Consider the following 26,575-nt stretch of genomic DNA (forward strand, 5'->3'; position numbering starts at 1 on the left):
TTTAATTTTTGTAAAAAAGGGAAAAGTTCCAAGAGGAAAAATGTGGAAATAGGTTAGGACACTGCACGAGCTATGTGGTGTCAATTTATTGAGATTGGTTTTCTTTATTTTGCTCTCTTTCTGTGTCTGATATTGCAAGAACAGCTTCTGTGAAAAATGTCTTCTGTGGGGGCAAGAAAGCAGGACTTTTTGATTAACTGAAGGAAAAATTATTGTTGATCTTGTGTTTTGCTGTCCTTACCAGCATGTTGCAGCTTCCTGTGCAATGACTGACTAGAAGCTGTACAGTAGGTGAGTGAACTAATCAAGATTTATTCAGAACTGTTTTACGAAATTATCCATTTTGTGTAGCTATTATCAGAACGTAAAGCCACATTTTGGTATTGGACTGGTTAGCTTCATTCTTTATAAAATAATTTGGGGAGACAAAATGGGTCACCTGACTGTGAGTGGTATATAGTAGCAGAGGGTGCACAAAACTTTCAAACTAGTTCATAATTTTGATTGCAGCACTTCCTGACTGAACATATTCTCTCTGCTTCCAATCAAGCCCTGGTGAATCAACCTGGCTTAGAATTTTGTTTTTTTTCTTCAGGCATAATAAGAGGGAAAGGGGACCATAAGTAATAGTCAGGGACACTTGCTAGAAATATTGTATTTTTGGTAGATCTTGCCATTTGGATGTTTACTATTTAAAATGAGGAAATATCCAGCTATTGAACAGGATGTGTGGTTTGAATGTAACTCTGGAAGTGGGGAAACAAGAACATTTGGCCTACAAGTTTGACCAAGAAGTTTTGTCAGTTATGCTTCTGTGAGGTTTCTGTCTTTATCCACACACCACTTCATAAGAATCTTCCTGTTTCCCCCTTGTCCTCAACAGACCTGCCTCACAGTGGGGTGGATGAGTTGGACTTGATTGGCTGCCAAAAGTGGATTGGCATTTAAATTTGTTACTAGATGCCCTGTTCTTCTAAGCACTGCAAAATAATTAATAATATTGAAGAGATGGCCCATGCCCCAAAGAGCTTAAAGTCTGAATATATTAATGTCTTCTCTATCAGCCATTTTCCCCAAGTTCTCCCCCTAGCCTGGTTAGTCATTCTGCTGTCAGGGTTTAGTTGTTGGCACAAAGCCTTGGCAAGCAGCTGGTAAAGGGGGTGAGAGAAGGGTTCCAGTTGCTGAGCTCCTGCCCAGCCAGGGGCATATCTTCCTCTGGTAGCAGGGAGAAGACCACTAAAGAAAGTAGCCAATGCAGAGGTGAGAGGGGGAAGCTGAAAACTGGAAAATAGGAATAAGCTTTTTTCCCCCTCCTGAAGCCCTCTTATGAGCCCCAGAGGCTTCATCACACTGTGCTTGCTTGACATAGGCCTGGTCTACACTGGGGGCAGGATCAATCTAAGATACGCAGCTTCAGCTACGAGAATAGTGTAGCTGAAGTCGACATATTTAGATCGAATTAAAATTACTTTTGTATCTTCGCGGCGTGCTGCAGCTCCCCCTTCAACTTTGCTTCCGCCTCTCACCGAGCTGGAGTTCAGCGGTCGGCGGGGATCGATTTATCGTATCTACACTACACGCAATAAATCGATCTCGATAGATCGATCGCTACCTGCCGATCTGGCAGTTAGTGTAGATGTACCCTTAGCTGTTTGCTTTTGTGTGTCTACATGTTACATGCTACTGTGTGGGGTGTGGCCAGTTACCGATATGTAGATGTAGCTGAGTCAGGAAGAAGGCGATTTTGATAAGACAGCTGCTAATGTCCAGATTCACCATGAGTTCCCTGAGCAAGACTGGCAAAAAAGGGCTAATGCGATCTTTGGACATATAAACAGAGAAGTAGGAGTAGTGAGGTGATTTTCCATCTGTATGTGGCATTGACGAGATGAATACTGGAATACAGGACACGGTTCTGATATCTGAATTTTATAAAGAATATTGCAAAATTGGAGAGGATGCAGAAAATAATTCACGGTCTGGAGAAAATGCCTTACAGTGGGACTTAAATACTTCAGTCTCTTAATTTAGCAAAAAAGATTAAGAGGTGACTTGATTACTGTTGTTAGTACTTTCCCAGGGAGAAAATACCATGTACTCTAAAAGGGTTCTTCGGTCTAGTGGAAAAATGCATAACAAGATCCGATGCCTGGAAGCTGTCACCAGACAAAATCAAGTGAGAAATATATCACACATTTTAAACAATGAAAGTGATTTAACATTTGGAACAAACTACCAGGAGAAGTAGGGGGTTCTCCAGCTCTGGATGTCTTCAAATAAAGACTACATTTTTTTCTGGAAGACTTGCTTTAGTCAGACACAAGTTATTAGGCTCAATACAGTGGTAACTAAGTGACATATAATGGCCAAGTCATACAAGAGGTCAGACTAGATAATTCTGGCTTTAAAAATCTATGAATCTCATGTATTAATTATTTGCTAATGAACAAATAATAGTTGCACAGCCCAAAACTAATAGTATGCATAATCTATTTGAAATTATTTTATCCTAAAAATATGAATTTTCTGTGTGTATTTGCAATTTAAACAGAGGCAAAAAATTTAAATGATTACTCGCAAATTATTAGGGCATCAAGCAAACGTTTTAATTTTTCATCAAGACTATTTGCTGACAGGGAAATCTATACCTTCTATGTACAAAAGTGCCGACGTGCACGCTGCAGTACTGTAGAATTTTAAACAAAAATTGTTCTGGTCTCTTGACCAGTCTATGGTTTGGCTATTCTATATGTTTGCTTTCAATAACTTACTGTACAAATGGCTTTGGAGCAGGATGTTCATTGAGTTTATATTTTTCTATATAGTCCTTTTAATATGCAGTGTAATAGCTTTCTGAACGCCATTGTTTCATGAGCATAAAGTGAGTGAGAGGAGGGAGGTCATCCATTGTTCAATTTGTGTTTCGTTTTGACTATCCTTTTTGTGGCCCAATCATACCTTGATGTTCCCCAACCATTTCTGCCTCGACTGTGAACTCTTCTTTGCCATAGTTCTCTTGATATCTTGTACTTCCCTTGCACTCCATCTATGTTGAGATGAATTATGCTCATTGTTCTTTATGAACACTATGAAACCAGCTCAAGGGAGTGATTCTTTACCAGCAGGATTCTATCCACTCCTCTCAGTTGGGTCAGTAGGCATAGGAGCTCCTGTTGAAATGTCTGCCTTCCCCTCTGTGATGACATTCTTCTCTCCCAGCCCCTCTTCTTTCTCCCAGCCCTATCCCCATGGGCAATACTTTTTTGGCAAATGTTTGTTTTTCCTGCCTCTGCTGGCCAATTCCATTTTATTGTTTCCCTCCATGTGGGAATGTATGTAACTCCCTGGCTCCTTTCATCCACTTCCCTCCTACAACGTGTAGCAACTTGTAGTAGTGTAGCATTAATCAGGGTACGCTAGACAATCCTTGACTCTTCCCACGTGAAAAGTACACAGTAAACTTAATCTGTGATATGTTTAAGTGTAGAAGAGTAATAATAGTGAATATTTACAAGCAGGGTTCAATGACAAACTTAGCCCAACTTTAAAAGTAGCAGAGAGTCCTGTGGTACCTTATAGACTGACAGACATATTGGAACATGAGCTTTCATGGGTGAATACCCACTTTGTCGGATGCACGGAAGCTCATGCTCCAATACGTCTGTTAGTCTATAAGGTAGCACAGGACTCTTTGCTGCTTTTACAGATCCAGACTAATATGGCTATCCCTCTGATACTTAGCCTAATGTTGTAGTTTGCTGCCTCATCCCCCAAATTGCACCTAATGTTAGGTTGCTAATTAAACAATAGTTGTATAGGATGTGGCTGATGACTTCAAGCTTAAAAATAAGATCTAAAATACATATGGTAAGAAGTCCATTAATCTTTGATTTAAACTGTTATGATATCACAACATGGTATTAGACTCCTACATTGTATACATACTGTGTTTATTAGCTAGAGATAGGTGAACACTTGATTTTGGTCCTTATTTGAAGAGCACGGGAAAAGCTTTTGTACTATCTTCATAGAGTTTGTTTTGTTTTGTTGTTTTTTTGTTTTAAACCGACAGTACATATGGTACCATGGTACATTTACATATGTACCTTTATATGCATGTTAAATATAATCAGACTTGAAATTCACGCTCCTGGTGATTTACTACACACAACTCAGTGTTTACTGGCATATTTTCAGCACTTTACAGTGCCAGCAATCCATGCTTACTGTGCTACATGCTGAATGTATTAAGAGTCACAATAACATAAATTACTATGTAAGTATGATTTTGATAAATGGAACTCTTAATCCTTTCTGAATATGTTAACATGCCACAAATGAGCTGTTTCACAACAATTAGTGGGTCTCTTCTACAGAAAGTTATTTTATAAACTGGACAGGAGTCTCTTGTTTATCTGTTTACAAAATCTGTTACCTCTTCCTATTTGAACTAGATATTACAGCTTTGTTTTGCTGTGAAAAATCTTTTTAATTTTGCACTAAGCATGATCTTTTGAGATGAAGCATCTTGTTTTATGAAAGGCTGTGGTGCAGGAAATGCACTGTTGCAATTAATCCTACAAACCACCAATTAAACAGAACATATCACAGTAAATGTTGCCTGTAAAATAAATGTGTTCAATAAAATTGAATTTGGTTTCAAGAGCCTCCGTAAGGATTAGTACTTGAAATATGAAATATATACTGACTTTTGTCTCGTACAAGTAAATACTCAGTCAAAGTATTTTAGGATTTTTCAGCACCAGGGTTTTTCCTGGCTTTTTCAAACTTGAGGGAAATGTAGTCCAGTTGAAGCAGGATACTTTGGGGAGATTATTTGACCCTATCCCTCCAACTCTTAAAATACATCTCAAATTAAATCTCTCTATTTCCTTTAGTTTTAAACTAAAAACTCTTAAATCATGTGGACCCTACAAAAACTAAAATTCAAAAGTCTGTTCTTGCTTTCTCTTATGGAGGAAATGCATCTTCTGCTGGTTAGAGTAGTCTAAAACCATTTTGGGTCATTCGAACACACTGTCCCTGTTTTATCCAAGTAGTGTGTGTCCTATTTCTGACATAATCACAAATAAGATCTTGCCATTAAAAGGCATTTGGTATTCAAAAGGTTGGCTGACAGTGTTTATCTTTGAATTCGCCAGTAAATTAGGTATTTCTGATTAAAGTGCTTTTATTAGGCCTAAAATTGCAAAGTGATATTTTTTATATTAATAATTCAGGAGCACAGTAATCTTATTTAGTCACCGAAACACGACTACTTGTTGCAGACAGTGACACCACAGAGCAGTGGTTGGTAACCTACGGCACACGTGCCACCTTTGGCACGCGAGCCGATTTTGCCTGGCACACGGCTGCCAGCCGGGGTCCCAGCCGCTGGCCCCGCTCAGCACACACAGCCAGCTGAGTGCAGTGGGACCGGTGGCCAGGGCCCCAGACCAGTGGCAGGCACGCCCCTCAGCTGCCCTCTCACCATGCTCGTTCTGCAGCTCCCGGGAGTGTGAACCACTGGGGCACAGGGCCCTGAGCCTGATGGGGAGGGGCGGCAGCAGCTCATGCCCCTGGGGGCGGCAGCAGCTCACGCTCCCGGGAGCTGCAAAGCCTGAGCATGGCGAGGGAGGAGCTGGGGGGCACACAGGGCCCACTGCCAGCATGCATCCACTTCAGGAGCTCCCCTGGTGGGGGCACCGGGCCACAGCCTGGGTAAGTGCACGCCCTGGCTTCCCCCCTCACCACAGTCGGGTTCTGCTGCTCCTGGAAGTGTGAGCCATTGCTGCTGTCCCTCCCATGCCCCCCCCCATCCTGCTGCCTCAGCACTCCATGTGGAGCAAAACTCCATGTGGAGCCAGCATCTTACCGGCATGGGCATGGCAGGGGGAGGGTTGGATGGGTTGGGAGTTCTGGGGGTCCTGTCGTGGCGGGGAGTGGTTGGATAGGGCGTGGGAGTACCCTGGGGGTCTGTCTGGCGGCAGGGGTGTTTATAAGGGTTGGGGTGGTCAGGGGATGGGTAGGGTCCTATGGGGGCAGTTAGAGTGGGAGGGTCTCAGGAGGGGGCAGTCAGGGAACAAGGAGCAGGGAGGCTTAGGTTGGGGGTGGGGTTCTGGGGGGACAGTTAGGGGCACGGGTTCCAGGAGGGGTCAGTCAGGGGACAAGGAGTGGGGGGTTGGAGTTGGGGCTTCTGACTGGGGCAGTTAGGGTGGGAAGTGGGAGAGAGTGGATGGGGGCTAGGGCAGGGCTCTCGCCTCTTTTTGATGGTTGAAATATGGTAACCCTAGATGGTGGGGGGGAGGCAGGGAGCGCATGGGGGCTGGTGCCTACATACATCCACTGCAGCCTGCAGGAGGGGTTGAGGGGGCTCAGCCACTCCCCGCTAGCGGTGCTGCTGCCGCCCACGTGCACTGTGCCGGCTTCTCCCTGGCTGGGGCTTGCTGCTGCCCCCGGAAGGTGGCTCCTCCCTGCCGAGTTGCTGCAGCGGCCCAAGCCCGGCGAAGCCAGTGAGTGGACTTGGGGCAGGGGCCACCTGGGTTGGGTTGGGAGGGCTCGCAGGGGGGCTGTGCACCCTCCAGGGGAGTTCAGGCGGAGGGGGGGAACCTGGTCTGGAGAGCAGCCCCATGGCAGGCTGGCCCCTGGAGTCTTTAAAGGCTCATTGGGGATTTGCCCCTCAATGAACTGATGTGCAAAGTTGAAGTTTCGCCTAGGGCGCAAAATATCCTTGCACCGGCCCTGCCCCAGGAGATGTGTGCACCCCAGGTTAAGAATCACTGCACTAAACTGATAAGATCTGCATTTTAATTTAATTTTAAATGAACCTTCTTAAAGATTTTAAAAAACTTGTTTACTTTACATACAACAATAGTTTAGATTTAGAGAGAGAGACCTAATAAAAACATTAAATTGTATTACTGGCATGCAAAACCTTAAATTAGAGTGAATAAATTAAGACTCGGCACACCACTTCTGAAAGGTTGCCAACCTCTGCCATAGAGCAAGAAGAAACTTAAAAAAAAAAAATCTATCTTTAAAGTGAGCCATTTAGTCAGTGATGGGGTTTCTTCGTGGTGTCGGCTTTTTAAGGATTTTAACTGTTTCAGGACAAGGGAAGAAGTTTTATGTATACGTTGGCATATTTTGTGTGCTACCTTATTATAATTATAATACAGTTCACAGTTAATGCTGAAAGCATTAACTTGCTAGACCAACTTGCTTGACAGGTAGTTTCACACTAGAGACATTTTTGTCATTTAAAAAAAAAATACTAGCTGAAACTCCAAAATGGAAAAACACAAGGTACACTCATGTTAAATTTCTATCAGTAAATGCAAGAGTGAGAACCCCTGGAGTGAATCACAGTGATATTGATGATACTGTCATACTAAAAAGATGGCTTTTTTTTAAATACAAATTATTGACGGGTAAAAGCCATAGAGACCTAAGATTGACATCTCTTGAGTAATGTTACTGAGTTATGTTAAACTGCTGTTTTACCCTACAAAGAGGCTGCATCTCAGTAGCAAGTGAAGTGTATATACTTTATATCTCTTGAATAATGTAAAGCACATTTAAGAAACTTCAGGAAAAAAAACCACCTATAAATACAAGTACTTTTGGTTGGATATATGACTATTGATTGTGTTCATCATTAGAAGTTTTTTAAAACAGGTTGGACAAACACCAGTCAGGAATGGTCTAGGTTCACTTAGTCCTGCCACAGTTCAGGGAGCTGGCCATGTTGACTTTAAGGTCTCTTACAGCCGTACATTACTATGATTCTATGATAATGCAGAAAAACATTTGGCCTTTGAGTTCAGAGTGGTAACTGTGTTAGTCTGTATCAGCAAAAACGACGAGTCCTTGTGGCACCTTAGAGACTAACAAATTTATTTGAGCATAAGCTTCCATGGGCTAAAACCCACTTCATCAGATGCATAGAGTGAAAAATACAGTAAGCAGTACTTTGCTAATATGTGACACCCAGAATTGGACATAGTACTCCAGCTGAGGCCTCGCCAGTGCCAGCTAGAGCTGGACAGTTACCTCCCATGTCTTACATATGACCAATGGTTCTCAACCCACAGCCTGTGGGCCGCTTGTGGCCCAGTCAGCACACAGCTGCGGCCCATGTGACGTGCTCAGGGCTATACAAGTGGTGTGTATACAGTTTGGATGCAGCCCACATAACACATAGCTGCATATGCAGCCCGCCATGGTAAATAGGTTGAGAGCCACTGCATATGATGATCATGTTAATACAACGCAAAATGACATTAGCCTTTTTTTGCAGCTGCATCACATTATTGACTCATATTCAATATGGTGATCCGCTATAACCCTCCAGATCTGTTTCAGCGGTACTTTCACTTAGGCAGCAGTTCCCCATTTTGTAGTTATGCATTTTATTTTTTTTTTAAGTGAAGTGCTTTGCATTAGTCTTTAACTTCATGTTGTTGATTTCAGATTCTCAGATTTGTCAAGCTCCTTTTGAATTCTAATCCTGTTCCTAAAAGTGCTTGCTACCCCTCCCAGTTTGATGTCATCTGCAAATTTTATAAACATACTCTTCACTCCGTTATCCAAATTACTAATGAAAATACTGAATCACACCAGACCCAGGACTGACCCCTGCAGGACCCCATTAGATATGTCCCCCCAGTTTAACAGCAAACCATTGAAAGCTACTCTGAGTATGGGTTTTCAACCAGATGTGCACCCGCCTTACAGTAATTTCATATAGACTACATTTCCCTGATTTGCTTATGAGAATGTCATGTAATACAATGTCCAAAACCCCTTACTAAAATCAAGATACATCATATCTAGTGTTTCCCCCTCCACTAAGCCAATAACCAAATTAGGTTCATTTGACATTATTTCTTCTTGACAAATCTATGCTTGCTATTCCATATAACCCTATTGTCCTCCAGGTGCTTACAAACTGATTGTTTAAAGATAGATACTATGTTTATCCTTCTCCAGTCCTCTGGGTCCTCACCCTTCCTCCAGGAGTTCTCAAAGATAATTGCTGAGGGTTCTGAGATTGCTTCAGTTAGTTCCTTATGTACTTTAGGATGAATTTCATCAGGCCTTGCAGATTTGAATACAGCTAACTTACCTAAATATTCTTTAATCGAGTGGTTTTCAAACTTTTTGTACTGGTGACCCCTTTCACACAGCAAGCCTCTGAGTCTGACACCCCACCCCAAATTAAAAATGTGTGTGGGGGGGGGTGTCCGTTTAATTAAATGGGAACTCAGGGCTTGCAACCCCCATGTAACCACCTTGAGAACCCCTGCTTTAACCTGTTCTTCCTTATTTTGGCTTACGTTCCTTCCCCTTGTTGTTTAATGTTAATTGTGTCCAGTATCTGGTAGCCATTAATCTTTTCAGTGAAGTCTGAAGCAAAATAGGCATGTGACATCTCAGCCCCCTTAATATTATCAATTATTCGCTCTCCTTCCCCACTAAGAGGAGACCTACACTCCTCTGCATCTTTCTCTGGGTCCTAATATATTTATAGAACATCTTATTGCCTTTTATGTCCCTTGCTAGGTGTAACGTATTTTGTGCCTTATCCTTTCTGATTTTTATCCTACATGCTTCTATCCTTTGTACTCCTCCTTAGCAATTATCCATGTTTCCTTTTTTGTGCAATTCCTTTTTGATCAGGTCACTAAAGAGCTCCCGATAGAACTATATTGGCCTCTTCCTGTCTTTCCTTTGCATCAGGAATGTTTGTAGTCAGTTGTGCCTTTAGTCTTGTCTCCCTGAGAAACTTCCAACTCTAGTGAACTCATTTTTCCCTTGGGTTTTCTTCCCATGGGATCGTACCATTTTTCTGAGTCTGTTTAAAGTCTGCTTTTTTTGAGGTCCATTGTCCTTATTCTGCTGCTTTCACTCCTTCATATTATTAAATCTATCATTTTCATGATCACTTTCATCCAAATTGCCATCAGTCTTCAGATTCTCTACCAATTCTTCCCTGCTAGTCAGAATCAAAGTCCAAAGAGGCTGCCTCCCTGGCTACTTCCTCCACTGTCTGGAACAAAAAGTCCCCAGTATATTCCACAAACTTATCTGATTTTGTGTTCTGCCCTATTCCTTTTCTAACAGATGTCTGTATCGTCTCCCATTAGTACCAGAGCTTGTGTTTTGGATTTTTCTGTTTTTGTTCTAGAAATGCCTCATCCATCTCTTCTTCCTGATTTGGTGGCCTATAGCAGACATCCTGACATCATCCCTATTTTTACCCTGTTTATCTTTACCCCAGAGACTCTCAATTGGTCTGCCTCTTACCTCCTTGTGGGCCTCAGAACAAGTGTATATATTCTTGATGTATAATGCAACACCTCCCTTTTACCCTGCCTTTCCTTCCTAAACAAGCGATACCCCTTTATACCAATATTCCAGTCATGAGGCTTATCCATCCAAGTCTCCATGATGCCAATTAAGTCATAATTTAACTTAAGTAATAATACTTCTAGTTCTTCCTGTTTATTCCCCACACTCCTTGCATTTGTGTATAAACATCAAAGATCTTGAGCAGATTCCCCCTTTAGTTCTACTTAATTAATAAAAGGGGAAATTGAGGAATATAAAATATAAGTTAGGAATTGTTTAAAAAAAAGAGACAAGAAATGGGGAAATTTATGGCCATCAGAGTTAAGGATAAGAAAGAGTTCTTAAAATATATTGTGAACAAAAAGAATTCTAACAATGGTATTAGACCATTAGTAGATGGAAATGGTAAAACTGTCAATAATAGTGTAGATAAGGCAGAAGTAGTCAATAAATATTTGTTTGGGGAAAAACATAGGGTAGTCTTATATGGTGGTTAATCGCTTTCCATTCTAATTGTAACTCAGGAGTATGTTAAACAACAGTTACTAAAGTTAGACATTCTTAAATCAGATGGTTTGGATAAATTGCGTCCAGGAATTTTAAAAAGCTGGCTGAGAAGCGTGCTGGGCCATTCATGTTGATCTTCAATAACTCTTGGAACACTAGGGAAGTTCTGGAAGAAAGCTAATGTTGTGCTAATATTTAAAATGACTAAATGGGACTACTTGGGTAACTAATTATAGGCTTGCAGCCTGATGTCAACCCCCAGGCAAAATAATGGAACAGCTGATATAGGGACTGAATTAGTAAAGAATTAAAGGAGGGTGATGTAATTAATACCGGTCAACACAATTTTATGGAAAATAGCTCTTGCCAAACTTAATTTTTTTTGATGAAATGATTAGTTTATGTGATAAAGGTAATAATATTGGTGTAATGTACTTCTTTAAGGTATATGACTTGTTACCTTGCAATATTTAGATTTAAAAAACTAGATAAATTAGAACAAAACAAAACTAACATGGAAAACACTAAATGGATTAAAAATGGGCAGGTCGCAAAATGCTTTTGTAAATACCAATTGATGATGATTTCGCAAGTTTCTAGTAGTGTCCCATGGGGATTGGTTCGTGGCCCTCACTATTTAACATGTTTTGTTGTTGTTTTTAATCAGTGACTTGGAGGAAAATATTAAAGTGTTACTGATAAGGTTTGCAAATGAGAAAAAGATTTTGAAGAAGTATTAGCTTAGAAATGTTGCGTGTTTAAAAAAAAAAAATGCTATACAGGCAAAAGTTTCTAGTGTGGACCTGACCCCAGTGTGCAAGTTTGCATTTGTTTTCTACATAAAATATGAAGTTAATGTGCTGGACAAATGAACTTGTAAATATTTTCAAGAAGTCTTTTTCATTTATATTCTTGATTAGGTAAAACGTTGGCCTTTAATCCTATCATTTTGTTTGACAATCTGTTCACTTTAAGGACTAAAAAAAATCAAAACAAAGAGAAATTCCTGAAAATGGAGCACTCAGGACAGCTCTGAATGAGATGTGAGGAAGAATAATATGAGATGGTTTTGAAGAATATCATGCAAGTGTGTGTGGGAGGGTTTTGACAGCTGGTAAATGAATATGCATGATAGGAGAGGAAAGGGGCAGGGTTCACTGGGAGCTCTCAGACCTGGCTGAAGGCAAATTACTTTCTCTATTGACAGGCCAAAGGGGTGGGAGATTGTCTTTCAGTTGGGTTAGCTTAAACACAATAGGAAAACTATACAATATTTGCACCTCAAGACAGAAGCATTGGCCTGGTCTTTACACCTTTTTTCCTAGTGTTCGTACTATGAGTTAGTTAATATAATAATAATTAAGATGCAATAAAATTCTAGTGAAGACAACAGTGATAAGCAAACACCTCTTTTCCTCATGTGGGAACACATCTAGAGTCCCTGTTAATTTCATTAGCATAGTTGGCCAGATCCTTCAGTGTTGCATTTTATAAACTGTTGTTAGGGACATGGTCATCTACTGCATGGAGCTGTAGAGTGGCACTAAGGAAGATGCCTTCTTTCTCTCTCCTTATCCTTAGCCCTACAATAAAAAATACAATACAAACTACATACTTTTTTATAATACGTCTGCATAGGTTATGTTTGTGTGTTTAGAGAAACAAGGAGTTTCAGAGCTGGATGTCCAGCCTCTCTTGCATTGTTTGGTAGGGTATATTTTTTAAATAAAAACACAAGGATGAAAAGATGAAAGGAAATTTGTAGATGGGTTAAATCTGATCATTAAATTGCATGTTAATGCATATTACATTTGACACATACTGTACTTGAGCTTGTGCTGAGGAAGGGTGGCCAAATGGGTAGGGCATTAATCTAGGACTTGGGAGACCTGTGTTCAAATCGCTGCAACACACTGTGACTGTGGGTGGATCACTTAATTTCTCTCTGCTTCAGTTTCCCATTTATAAAATGGGTATACCACTTCCCCACTGTATTGTAAGCAGACATATATATTAAAGACTGTGAAGCACTTTGAGATCTACTGATGGATGTTGTTATATAAGAGATAGATGGTATTATTTTCTATCTATTGACATAGGATGATCAAAGTAAATCATCTGTTGTAGGTTTTATCCTTAGCACTACGCCTAAGAGGTCCACCAGTGACCCAGGAATGCATCTTTTCTTATGGTTTACTGCTTAATTAGATGTCGTCGTCGTCATCTTCTATAATTTAGAAGTTTTACCTGTTAATTTAATTTACATGACATCTAGTACAGTAATTGTACAGTTCTTTTCTTTGGAAATTGACCTTTTACTGCTGTAGTATCTTGTTCCGTAGCATTTAACCCAGTCACTGAGCAAGACAGACTTACATTTATTGATTAAAATTAAATAATCCTGTTTAATTAGATGCCACTTCAGTCCTGGATGTGTTTCCTCTCATAGAGGTTGCTCATTCTTGTGCAAAAAGAAGGGAAAAATTTACGAAATCTTTTTCCTTTAAAAGACCATGTTCAATCGGAGAAACAATTATGTGCTGCTTATGAGCTTTTTACTGGAAATGTACTTTTCAACAAGAACATAGTATTTGTATGTAATACTTTGATTCATGTAAACTGAAGAAGTGTAAACAGAGATTGTTGCTGAGTCTAACTTTAAATCCATTTTTTGTTAAACGAGCTTTAGAAAAATGAAATGTTACACATTCTATGTCTGCAACTCCTTTTACCCCTTGACATTTCTTTCAGAGTTGTGGGTGATTGTGGTGGTTTTGTTTTTTTTTTAGAATGGACACAATTTATTGTGGTCCATATCCATGGAACTTTAAGCCACCATTGATGATAGTGAATGATCACATTTTGAAAATCAACTGCTTGTTATAATTAGGAATAAAATGTTTGGAAAACTGAATCTTCTTTTGTAATGCCATCTCAACTTGAAATTCATCCATGGTGATGTATAAATTGGAGAGTACTACAAATTTGAGATGTGTTTCAAAACTGACTTAAATACTCTATATTTCATAGAGATAGGGGAATGTGGAGGTCAAGCAGCCCCAAGCTGTGGTAAGATCTGTTTTAAGTATTGGAATAGCTTCTGATTTTGTGAGGGTTCTTTTGTCCGGAAAAGCAGTGAACCAAACTACCCAATCAGGTGGGGCAGCTGCAGGCATGAAACTCATTTTTCACATTTTTTTAAAGAGAGAAAAAGAATTCAGTGCTTTGAAATTGTAGATTTGCTTCTGCATTCTTAATAGTAATTAAAGTAAGCATTTGTTGGGGGTTTTTTTGACATTGAAGTATACAATCTGATGCAGTTTATAAATGCACATGTATTGCATTCTAACTGGATAAGTTGTAGTGAAGCTTTATTATCACTTCACCAAAGCCAGCCTTTAAACTTTTTTTTAGAAATTTAAAAATTAAGATACTTTGGCCTGACACTACTTTACTCTAGTTTTACAGAAGGAGAGATATGTATGTATTCCACCTGGGTAAACAAAGAGCCTTATCTGCAAATTCTTCCATGGACAATGGCCACCAGTCTTAACTTGAGAAGAGAGCATTTCTTTGGAAGAAAACTCTAGGACAGTAATAACAAGGAACAGTTGCAGAACTAACAAGCAATATATTTTCTGGTTGTGGTACCTGCAGGTATTGTTTGGCCTTGGTAACTTTCAACACTCATTTGTGCCATTTTCTGCCTAAAATATGGATGGATGGTTGGTTGGTTTAATAAAAGGCATCTATAATCATATTTGATAGCAGTTGAAGTCTGCTAAACTGCTGCTTTCCTGATAATACGTATAATACAAGATATTTTTTCATCAGCAAAGCGATTTAAATCTCAAACACTAATCTTATATTACTTTAAGGAAGCTTAACTTAATTTTATGCTGAGGCTTAATTATTGGCTAATAAGTTGAAGGTCAAGATAAAACAAAGTGATTTCTTCTCTGCTTAGCATACCACAGCGCTCTTTAAACATACAGAGAAAGAAGCTACTGTTTGTACTGTACCGAGAGCAAATGGTGAACATTAAGAAAATAGCAAGCATATTTGAATCATGTCATCATTACATATTTTAAGATATACTATATGTGCCAGATTTTTAGCTATTTTTTTAACATGATGACCAATGGCAAAACCTCATAGCAGAATAAGCCGGTTTTATTTATGCATTCATTGACTAGTTCTTGCTTCATGGTGGTCTATGTCTAAACATCATTGGTTGCACTTTGTTAGTGATTGGCTAAGGGAAAAGGATAATTACGGTACCTAAGTTGCAGGGGGTGGTTATAATGGTAACAGTGGATAACATTGAAACTGTAATTCAGTAATTGTTGACTAGGATCTCTTTGGCTGTTGAATATTTATTGCTTTTAAAATATGTATGGAATAAACATAATTAGTACAAATATGTATCATATCCTATAATGAAATATCATGTGTTTTCAGTCTGACGTGTTTACTGAGCATTAGTAAAAGTACAGATACAATCATAACAGAAATCAAAAGGAGAATTTGTCACCCAATTTATTTATAATCCAGTTACGCACATGCAGTACATTTTATTGCTAAATGCTGATGGCAACTGTCACATTCCAGGGTGCAATCCAGACCAGTGAGAGTTTGTCACCACCTGCCCTGCAATCTTGGGTGCCTCACAATGCTTTGCTGTTGTAACTCCCAACCTGAGCTGCTCACAAACAGCCAGAAGTAATGCAGGTCACTCCCTGAGTTTGTGTATACTTACAGCCCTGGCCCAGCAGCCTGTCAGCAAGACTTCAGTCACACTCTGACTTCCAGCAGCCTTGGTTACTGCATGCAGGGTGACCCCAACATGCTCCCAGTCCAAAATTTTACCAAAAAGTGTGTGTTCTTCACTGTTGAGCCCTTTCCTGGGCAGTTCTGATATTGAAGCTCCATTGCTCCACAAGGGGTCAGTATTCAACAGTTTGCTACTGTGACAGGGTCAGGCCAGATGGCTACATGAGAGTGTTAGAAGGCGGATATGTTAGTCCTAAATTAAGTGGATCCCTTTTTCTTGGGTAAGGTACCAGGGGAAGTTCCAGAACAAGCAGGAACCAACTAAGGTAGGCAGGCTAATTAGGACACCTGGAGCCAATTAAGAAGAAATTGTTAGAATCAATTAGGATAGGCTGGCTAATCAGGGCACCTGAGTTAAAAAGGACCTCACTTCAGTTTGTAGCATGCATGCAAGGAGCTGGGAGCAAGAGGCACGAGGAGCTGAGAGTGAGAAGACACATTGCTGGAGGACTGAGAAGTACAAGCATTATCAGACACCAGGAGAAAGATCCTGTGGGGAGGACAAAGAATGTGTTGGGAAGAGGCCATGGGGAAGTAGCCCAGGGAGTTGTAGCTGTCGTGCAGCTGTACCAGGAGGCACTCTAGACAGCTGCAGTCCACAGGGCCCTGGGCTGGAACCCGGAGTAGAAGACGGGCCCGGGTTCCCCTCAAACCTCCCTACCCCGATCAGACACAGGAGAAATTGACCTGGGCTGTGGTTTCTACCAGAGGGGAAGGTCTCTGGGCTGTTTCCTGACCCGCATGGTGAATCTCTGAGGCGAGCAAATCCGCCAATAAGCGCAGGACCCACCAAGGCAGAGGAGGAACTTTGTCACACTACTTTAAATGGAGTTATCAAGCAGTTCAGTTTATATTAAAAAAATAAAACAAGTTTATTTAACTACAAAGAGAGAGATTTTAAGTGAGTACAAGTACAAGGTATTAAAATCAGAAATAGTTACAAGAGAAAATGCTTTCTAGTAGGGCAAATTTAGCAAGTTAAATTTGGTTCAAGGTAAAAGCCTTACCACGTGTTCCTAGTGATATTGCAGCCCAAATTCTCAGGACAGGATTCCCCCCAAAATCAAAGGGCTGGTTCCCTTTGTTATCTTAGCTGAAAGAGAGAGATCAGGAGACAAAACTTAGTAGTTTTTTGCCCCTCACTTTTATAGTCCAGTCACCCTTTGAAATGCATTTGCCTGAGGGTTACCCCTAGATAATGTTCATTCCAGCTGTGAGGACAAAGACCTGGAGTCTCATGGTGAAAGAGATACCCTGTTCTTGTTAAAGTATAGATCGATCTGTTCCTGTCCCCCTTCATTATCAAAGAATGGCTACTTGAGAGGTGATTGGCAGTCATCAACATTGATGACATCTGTCTAGAGCTATCAGCTTGTCCTTTGTCTTTGAGAAACTAGTTTATCCATTTTCCAAATTTGTCTGGTAAAACACATTGTAGTAATAATTTCAGTTCATGTTCATAACTTTAATACATATTTCATACAGCCATTACATAAGACTATTGATTTGTTCCATTAGTTTTTAAATAGCACCTCACAAGGCATATTTTGCACAGAGATTATTACAATGCTGTGTAGCGTTTGATTGCAGGGTTGCTCTTGGTGACAACATTATGAAGTGAATAGATTTCCCTTGATGAAACTCATTGTTGATTTATGGGGAAAAAATACTTGAATGTGAGATCATGGGTCTGGTTTTATTTTGGGCCAGTCAGTTTTTCCCAATCTTACCCTAGTACTCTGTTAACAGAAGGGTCTGCCACACAGTCCTTTTTGAGGCCTCTGTCAAGGTCACTTAGAATTACCAGCAGGAATGCTGACCACACCTACAAAACTTCATCTCATGAATAGTAGTAGTAGTCTTCAGTGACACCCTAATTTGGCATCACTTCAGTTTTCATCAGTGCAGTGGCAAAGGGGATAATTTTGTTTTATATGCAGGGAGAGGTCAACAAAAGTCTCATGCTACACCTGATTCTGATTTCACCCCTGGTGTAGATCAGGAATAGCTACTGTATGTCCACAGACATCACATGAGGGTAAACTAGTGTGGGAGCAGAATCTGGCCCTTTAATTTATTCCATTATACTGTAATTAATTTGATAAATGATAGTTGAAACTTTAAATTATGTAGTTGTATTGAAAACTTTTTCTGTGGGTGTTTTACCAAGTCTTGGCTTAATTTGTAGACATTGTGCAGGAATGGGGAAAGTTTTAGAAAAAGGTTATACTTACTATTTCTAAGCAAATTATATGCATCTGTGTAAACAGGCCCGTGGCCATGACAACCTCCACTGCAGTTCTGGTTCTTTTTTTCTTAGTTAGTGTCAGTTTTTAAAATTATCATAAATCTACAAGAAAAAAACCTACATGATAAATGAAATATAGGTTATAAACACAAGCTGGATAGCTGTATCATTTGTATAAAATCTCAGAATGTTTCCAGCAGGAAGACTGAGCTCACATACTTTCAGCTGTTATGTTTTAACAGGTGAAAATGCCATCTTCTACTCTGACAGTGTCTTTATTCACTCGAGCTATTCTGAATATCTGTCATATTCAGCATATTTCAATTGTACGGTTTGCAGCACATTGCTTTGGAAAGTACATACACTTAAATTTGGTGGAACAAGTTCATTTTATGTTAATACAAACATTCCTAGCACTGGATTATTGTGTTAGGAATACACAGAATTGTACAGTTCCCTACAGAGTGTTTTCTTCCTCTAAGTATGAGCTGTCACAGCATGACATATTTGTGCAGCTCAGAATAATCTCCGAGAATGCAAATTCAAAATGGACTCAGTTCATCCTAGTTTGAAAATACCCTCCTAAATCCTTTTACTACAGATGCATTAAAAAATCCTTTAATGGCATATGTCTTAAAAAAACAAACAAAAAAAAAAACGTTCAGTTGCATTTGATTAGGTCTGTTTGAGAGATAAAGCTGATATTTAACTATTACTGTACAACTGTACATTGTCTGCCCTATGCAGGTTAATAATAGGTTGTGCTTACCACAAGCAGTGTTTTTTTCCCACTTCCTGTGAGATGTCTCATGTCACTCAACAAAATGGAATTTTAATATTGTAACTCGTACTTGTTGTTTAGTCACTGGGATCAGTAGGATGTTGCAGCCCAAATAATTGTTGTGCCAATGCAATTGGAAGACAAAGTTTCTAAATGTTAAGGAACTAAAAGAAGCATACAGAAGTATCAAAACTTTAGATGGAAATTCCACTAGTTGTATGTAGCTGTTTGGAACTAGAAAGGCCCAGAGTTTCTTTCTTGTATGTAATTCTGCTAATTAAAGAGTGGGAATCAGATGAGAAAATATTAATACAAACATCTGTTCTAATTGTTCACATAATTTCAATGACACATTGCAAAGCTGAATCACATTGTATGTGATTGTATACAACTGAGCAACTTAATATTTTGAAAAATTAACTGAAGGAAAAGGAATACTCCTAGAAGTCGTAACACTTTACTGTGGATTAACTCCACTTCTTATCAGCAGGGTCTTTTATTCAGCAAAACTGTAGTGTCACTTCCTGCAGCATGTTCTAGTCTAGATTTTTGTGTATTTGCTGTGTCTGCAACTTGAAAACTCCCTGGTATTTGTAAGTACATGGATGGTTTACAGAGAATTAATGCTTAAACTAGAATCACCAAGCATATACCAGTGGAAGGTTGGAGTGACTTAAAAAAATGTGACTTTAATGCTTATAAAAAGTGATAGTTTAATAATACTGGAATCTGCAGACCTCTATCCACAATACAGGTACAAATACGGAAACTTCATTACAAACATCCCATCTCACACTGTCCTACTCACAACTTCACTGAGGCTGCCAAAATGGGAGCCAGTTGTGATGCTAGTTCTTGAGATATGGGCATCAGTGGAAAACGGTCTATATCCGCCAAATTTGTAGCACACATACTGCTAAATGTAGGTTGCAATATGACTTTGAAACTGTCCTTTCCCCTCTCTCTTGCCTCTCTCTTCTGTGCACCCCCACCCCAACCCCCAGACATGGGTTTTAAGGAAGCTTTTCCTGACAGTTCTCAGTTTAAGTAAAGCTCAAGTTTTAAAAACTAGCTAACTGGAAAATATAGCTGACTTAAGTGTAAAAGCTGAAAGCTTCTGTCTGCTATAGATTTGTTGAGGATGGTGTAGAAAATAATTTTAAGGGGTTAAATTTTGCTGCTATTATAGTCTCATCTGTTCCTTTCACCTAAAGAGTGACAGAGACCTTTTGCCTCCTAGCTTTCTGTGGTTGTTTTGCACATGCAAGTGCGTACATATGTACATGCCTTCTCCTTAAGGAGGTGTGCAATATGGATCTAGTGCAAAATTCAAACCTTGTTAGTTCCAGATACAGGCCTCAGCCCCAGAGTTTTGAGGGGTTTTCTATAAAATTCAACACTGGCTTGAATTCTGAAACTGATCTCCCTCTCTTCCCTCCACCAGACAAGTTTGGGCCCATCGTATTTTTCCATTCTTTCTGTTAGGCCTAGTAGATCTCCTTGGTGTGGCTTTCCCTTTCTCTGAATCAGACAAAAGAGACCAGTCAGGAGCCTGTGTAGAAAAGGATGCAGGGAGAGTAGGGTTGAGGGGACAAAGGTACATGAAAAGAAATCGGGGGAGAGAAGGATTGTTGGCAAACGTGTTAATCTGTAAGGAGTATTATCACCGTTTACAGAGCAGGAAGGCATCAAACTTTAGACAGTTTTAAAATTTGCTCTCTACTTTGACAGTCGTACATCAGTGAATAGGGGATCACAGTTTTTGAGAAGACACAACTACTTTCTTTGCAGAGGAAAATGCTTCGAAGGGCAAGACGTTTTTAAAATTTATGTACATTTTTAACATGCATATCACAAATTAGCTCCCAGCTGTAGCTGTGAAGAATGAGATTTTATGGAGCAACCTCATTTTGTAAAGAAAGCTCAACTGGTCTTGCTCTCTTTTTTTTTTCCTTAAGGACTTGGTAAATATTGAGATGTTCTTGACGGCTAAAGAAGTGGAAGAATCTTTGGAAAGGCAAGAAACTATGACTTGCTTGGCTTGGTGTCATGATAACAAATCCAGGCTCAGGAAAATGAAGGTATGGAAACATAATGCACAAAGCTTTAACTTAATGTACATTGTCATGGTTGTATGAACTCCTTGAATATTTGATTTAGCCAGTTGAATTTAAATGTTGGGTCTGAATGATGACTTAGCATATACTAAACTAAAGATCCTAAGTACAGAATAAATCTCTTTAGTATACCTAAATCAGGGCAGTTGTACCCGCTTACACCAAGGTTAAATTTTAACCCTGAACCTAGGTCCTTTTAGATGCAAGATTTTGCTTGTCAGATTACAGTGAAATAACAATATGACCTTATTTTTTAATGTGATTTACAGAAACTTAAATGCAAAGGAGTATAGTCTCATCTTGATGCATGAGGACTTATGTGCATAACTCCTTTGCATCCTGCTGAGAACATACTTCACAGGGTGTATATGAAGTTGTCTTTAAAAAGTGTGGCGAGCAATTGAAATGCTAAACATATATCCTCAAGCTTAACACAGTGGGAGAAATTTACTTTATTAAAAAAGTTTTATCCAGCTATGATGACTTAAAGAAAAGAGAGCTAACGTGAAATATAAGATGCAATAATGCTAAGTTAGAATGTAGTTTTCTCAAAAAAGCTGTATGTAATCTAGTAATGAGCAAAGGACATTACTTTCCAGCCCTTGTACAACATGAACTGAAGATAAGGAGTCACTCTGTGTTTATCCATACATAGTTAGTTTAAATTCCCGTGTCTTTAAAGTTGCTTTTAAAAGTATGCTGTAATCTTTTATAGGGCTTGCAGAAATCTGTTTTAACTGATATTAACCAAAACCCCTGCCTCCCTCAGAAAGGTGTTTTGTGTCTTTTGTTTTTTTTTTTTAAACTAAGCGCTTTCTTTAACCAAAAATGTCTGAGTGCATTTAATGACAAGCAAAGAGTGACGTTCTCTGTCACTCAGGGGCGCCAAAATGAGAACGAACCGAAGATGGGACGCAAAAGTAAATCGGCCTGTGATTACTCTAAAGAAAATGATGATCTTGTTATGGAAACCATTAAAGGAAAACCAGAATTGGTATGTAAACACTGTTGCATAATTATACTGCTCAAGAAAACCTTGTGTAATGTTAATATGTTAAGTAATGTAAGAAATTAAATCCGAAGTACTCTTAATTTTTTTCATCAGCAATATTCAATGTAAAAATAAAAACGGAATAAAGCAACTTCCACATCCCCCCCCAAAATCTATTTCTGCAAGCCCTACTTTACTTAAAAGCTAAGGCTGTGAGAGATCAGAGTTGGAGGAAATGACTATGCTTCTTTTTGAAACACACAGGAATAAATTTCTGTCCAGTGTAAGGTAGTTTAGCTGATTATTAGTGTTAACTTGTTAAATCCTTGCCCACCTTCCTGCAAGTCTAACCAAAAGCTAAACTGGAGAAGAAAGAGTAGGGGCGAGGAAGAAATCCTGCAGTCTCATTGAGTTACCACTCTTGGGAGTAAGACTGTAAGATTATACCAAAATTTGTGCTATATTGTAATGAGTCTGAAATCTACTGACTACATGGGGCTTTTTAAGTTCTGACAGTCTATAAAATCCAATTTAGCTATTGGCTTGCAGTTCACTGGAGGACATCTACACTTCTGAAGACTATTTTTTCCCATGTATCTTAAAGGGAGGAAGTGTAGGTCTAGAATATATTATCTATGGGGATGATTACTAAAGAGTGGTTCTTTTTTAAAGATACAAAAAATAAACTCGTCTAAAGTCCTGAATGAGTGATGATGTGCAGAGTTAAGTAACTGGCTATTTTAAAACAACATCTGAAAATCAGCTCCTCTGTTTTGTCTGCCGATTCAAATTTGAAGAGTTTTGCCTCTAGCAAAGGTTAAGAGTACAGGACAATGTAGCTCTTAAAATCTTGTGGAGTCCTTGCTTCTCTCTGGACAGTCAGGCTCGAGAGTTTAAAAAGAACCTATTTTCAAACAATGAGTTTTCAACAATTACACTTCAAAACTATATATTCCATCAATGTGATGTTTGAGTTTAAATTTCTTTATAAGTTTCTAATTGTTTAAAAAAAAATGGCTGCCATAAATGTGTGCTGCACTGCAAACTGACCCAAATTTGGAGCAGGTCAAATCGCTGCTGATGTCATTGAGGAATTTCCATATTACTGTGCAGATAAACAAAAGTTAGCCATTCACTAGAAATATGTGGAAGGAAAATGTTCGCTGAACGGAGCAGACAAATTTGAGGAATATATATTTATTTTCAATCTTCAGAGAGAGAGAGAGAGAGAGAGAGAGAGAGAGAGAGAGAGAGAGTGTGTGTGTGTGTGTTTACAGGTAATAAAGTAGTTGACTGTGTCCCTATAACAAAGCATAGTGAATTGTTCTTTTCAGAGAGAGACTTTTTTTTTTTTAATTCTACATGTTCAGAGTTTTCCTATAGATTTTTGTGAACCTGTGCTGAATTTGATTTAAAGGGACATGGTCAGCTTACTTACCTTTTCCAAAAGCAGGTAAATGCAACTTGGTTTTAGTGCGACTAAGATGGTCTTTGGTATGGCTTTTAAAAACACTGTTCTGGGTTCTTTTGGGACAGGAAAAAAGGGCCCTCAGAGAGCTAAAATAATGTGCTGTTTTCATGCTAACATGATCTTTCAAGTAAACATTTAGAGACCCCCTTTGCCCCAACAATCCTGCACAATTCCATTGCCTCTCATAACTAAGAGGGTTCCTCTGCCTTAATTATTGCTTCATCTCAGAAATTTCTACAGTATCTGCTGTCTTACAGTTAGAATGTAGTACAAATCAACACCACTGGTCCATTCACATCCATGAGGATTGTGGCATCCTTCAGTCATCAGGACACAACTGGTCCCAGTTACAATAATTTATTTTGGAGGAGGGCGGGGAGTAGGAGGCTTTTGTTTGCTTTTAGGGAATTATATGCCAGCATTAAACTATTTTACCTGCATGAATACCTAAAAGCAAGCAAAGTTGCATGCCATTAACATTATTTTGTGGCATACAGAGTACTTTGTGCGATGCTGCTTTGGCCCCATCTTAAACCTTGTCTTGTCTTTAATCTCAGAGCTGTCTGGAGTTCAGCTTAAGGATTCAGGAGTTCATTGAACTCATTCGACAGAACAAGAGACTGGATGCTGTGAGGTATGAAATTAGGATGTTTACCAAACAATTTTCTTAATAAGAACATATTATACTTCATAAGAAACATGTGACAATTATTGCACACCCAGAAGCTCCATTGCAACAAATGGTCTTCTCAGTATTGCATCTGATGAAGTGGGTATTATAGACTACTACTGTTAGTCTATAAGGTGCCACAGGACTCTTTGTCACTTTTTACAGATCCAGACTAACACGGCTACCCTTTTGATACTCAGCATTGTTGTTATCAAACACTCTCTTGGGATTTAATAAACTGAGGTTCATATTGGATTATGTGGCGTTTTAAGCACAAGCTATCATTCTAGATGCACAATTAAAAACTTTAAAATAGTTACTGAAAAGAGAACTTTCTGGCTTTGCAAAACTTCAAAATTCAGAAGCAATTATCAAAAGAATACTCTTTTACACTGTTGTTTTCTTGGTGTAGACGAGGGGTCGGCAACCTTTCAAAAATGGTGTGCCGAGTCTTCATTTATTCACTCTAATTTAAGTTTTCGTGTGTCAGTAATACATTTTAATGTTTTTAGAAGTTCTTTTTCTATACGTCTATAATATATAACTAAACTATTGTTGTATATAAGTAAATAAGGTTTGAAAAATGTTTAAGAAGCTTAATTTTAAAATTAAATTAAAATGCAGAGCCCCCCGGACTAGTGGCCAGGACCTGGGCAGTGTGAGTGCCACTGAAAATCCGCTCGCGTGCCGCCTTCGGCACACGTGCCATAGGTTGCCTACCCCTGCTGTAGACAAATGCTTCTTATAACGCACAGTTCAGTTTGCAGTTACTATAGTAATCTCGAGTGCAAACTTAGAGGGTAGATGGGATTGGCTCACACAGCCAAACTTTGTGTCTCAAGGAAAGAAGTTTCTCTTTTTATGTGGACTGGTCAGAATCTGATTTAACTTGAACATTTTTTACCATAAATGTTCACATGTCTAAAACTGGATATAGACTGTTTCAGCTCTGAAGCTTTTTTCATTATGCAATCTTTATTAAACCCCACTAAACTTTAGGATTTATTTGAAGTATTTTATTTTCTTATTAAATAGATTATATTAATACTTTGCAGCTCTACAGTGCCTGTTATCTGAGGGTCTCTACTATGTTACAAAAAATAAGACTCTCCTCACTTCTGTGAGGTATTTAAATGTCATATGTATTTTATGTAGAAAAAGACAGTTCATGCTTGTCCAAGATCTTATGAGTCAGTGACGGAGCTGGAAATAAAACTGAGAATTCATGACTTGTTGTCCACTATTCTAACCACAATGCAACTTTCTTGTCTCTGGGTAAATACTTCTTATTTTATTGGGTCAGGAAGTAATTTGAAATGAATAAGCTTTTGGGTCAGTGGTCTCAATCTAAGGTGTTGGAATAATGTTTCAGAACATGAAACTGATTCTGTTAAAATCAATGGGATGCCTGTGCTGGGACCTCGTGGTATGCAGATAATATGTGATAATATTTTGTAGTATTCTATGAATAAGTTACTGCACAATAACAGAGAGTGTGTTTCTGATGAGTTTAGAATGGTACAGTTATAATTACATGACCGCTTCTACTGCATTTTGTTTACCTACTGTTGTTTTATAAAATCTTGTTGAAACCAAGAGGATATTTGCAGGATACTTGCATCATTTGCTGCCATAAAGTTTTTTGTGGTAGGGATAGTGCAGTCATACTGTATACATGGTGCATCATAGAAACAAATAAAAATTCTCAGCGTTTTTAATCAGAACCTCAGTTTTTAGATACAGAACACTTTTTTTTTTTAATTAGATCCAAATGGAATATTGTATAGTCTTCAGAAGGGCGGGAAAAGCAAAGTGGATTCTTAATTCTGGGCTAGCTGTGTCTCACTGTGATATTCTAGACTAGTGAGTCCCAACCTTTTCATCTGACAGGCGCCAGACGAAGGAGTGTGGCGGATGCTCGACCGCCGGCCAGGATGTGGGTGCATTTAGGGTTAGGGGACCCCTGTTCTAGACTAATGCCCTATTGTAACATTGTGATGCTGCTATTGCTATTTTGTCCTGTGTTAATGTCTGAAATGTGAGAAATTATGCTTTCTGCATTAGCCAGTTGTTGCATAGTCAATTTGCTTTTTGCATAACCGCCAGCTTCCTGTATCAATGTGCAGCAAGCACTGGAAGAGAGCAAACAAAGCAATTTTGGAATGCGTTTTATTAAGAATACCATAGCAATATTCCAGTGAAATATACCATATGAATACCATCATAGCTTTTCATCTACAGCTGTGTGTACTGGAAAGAACAGCGTATGTGCACTGAGCACAGAGTATTTCTCAATAGGCCTTGTCCTCTAGTTCCTACTGTGCTTTCTCTTGTTTAGTATTGCAAACACCAAATGTTCAAAAATCATGCCTTTGGTGGAGCAGCTCCTTCTCTCTTATTAAAAAATAAACATTGTTTTGATCTTTAAGCTTTTGGGTATAACTGGGTCATGCTTTCAAGTATTTCTCCAACTATGAGGGCTAAACGTTTTTTTTTTTTTCTTTTCATGAAAACTAAGATTCTTACAATCACTGGATTCCAGGAGCTGGGCCTTTTTTTTTTTTTTTTTTTTTTTTTAAAGAAACATACCAAATAACATCAGAC

The 26,575-nt window shown here is 39.0% G+C and overlaps 1 protein-coding gene across 7 annotated transcripts in view; it reads left to right on the forward strand.

Moving 5' to 3' along the window:
* The window catches only part of MAEA (macrophage erythroblast attacher), a 125,156-nt gene that overhangs the window by 59,694 nt on the left and 38,887 nt on the right, over positions 1-26,575 (forward strand). For 5 of the 7 annotated variants that reach the window (XM_030563472.1, XM_030563467.1, XM_030563473.1 and 2 more), the window contains exons 4-6: positions 20,681-20,803; positions 21,720-21,833; positions 23,859-23,935. In XM_030563472.1, the coding sequence (XP_030419332.1) occupies positions 20,681-20,803; positions 21,720-21,833; positions 23,859-23,935 (314 nt within the window). The remainder of the gene's footprint in view (positions 1-20,680; positions 20,804-21,719; positions 21,834-23,858; positions 23,936-26,575) is intronic. The other 2 variants (XM_030563470.1, XM_030563471.1) reach the window with 1 other exon arrangement.

Source organism: Gopherus evgoodei, chromosome 5 (genome assembly GCF_007399415.2).
Source record: "Gopherus evgoodei ecotype Sinaloan lineage chromosome 5, rGopEvg1_v1.p, whole genome shotgun sequence".
Taxonomy (NCBI): domain Eukaryota; kingdom Metazoa; phylum Chordata; order Testudines; family Testudinidae; genus Gopherus; species Gopherus evgoodei.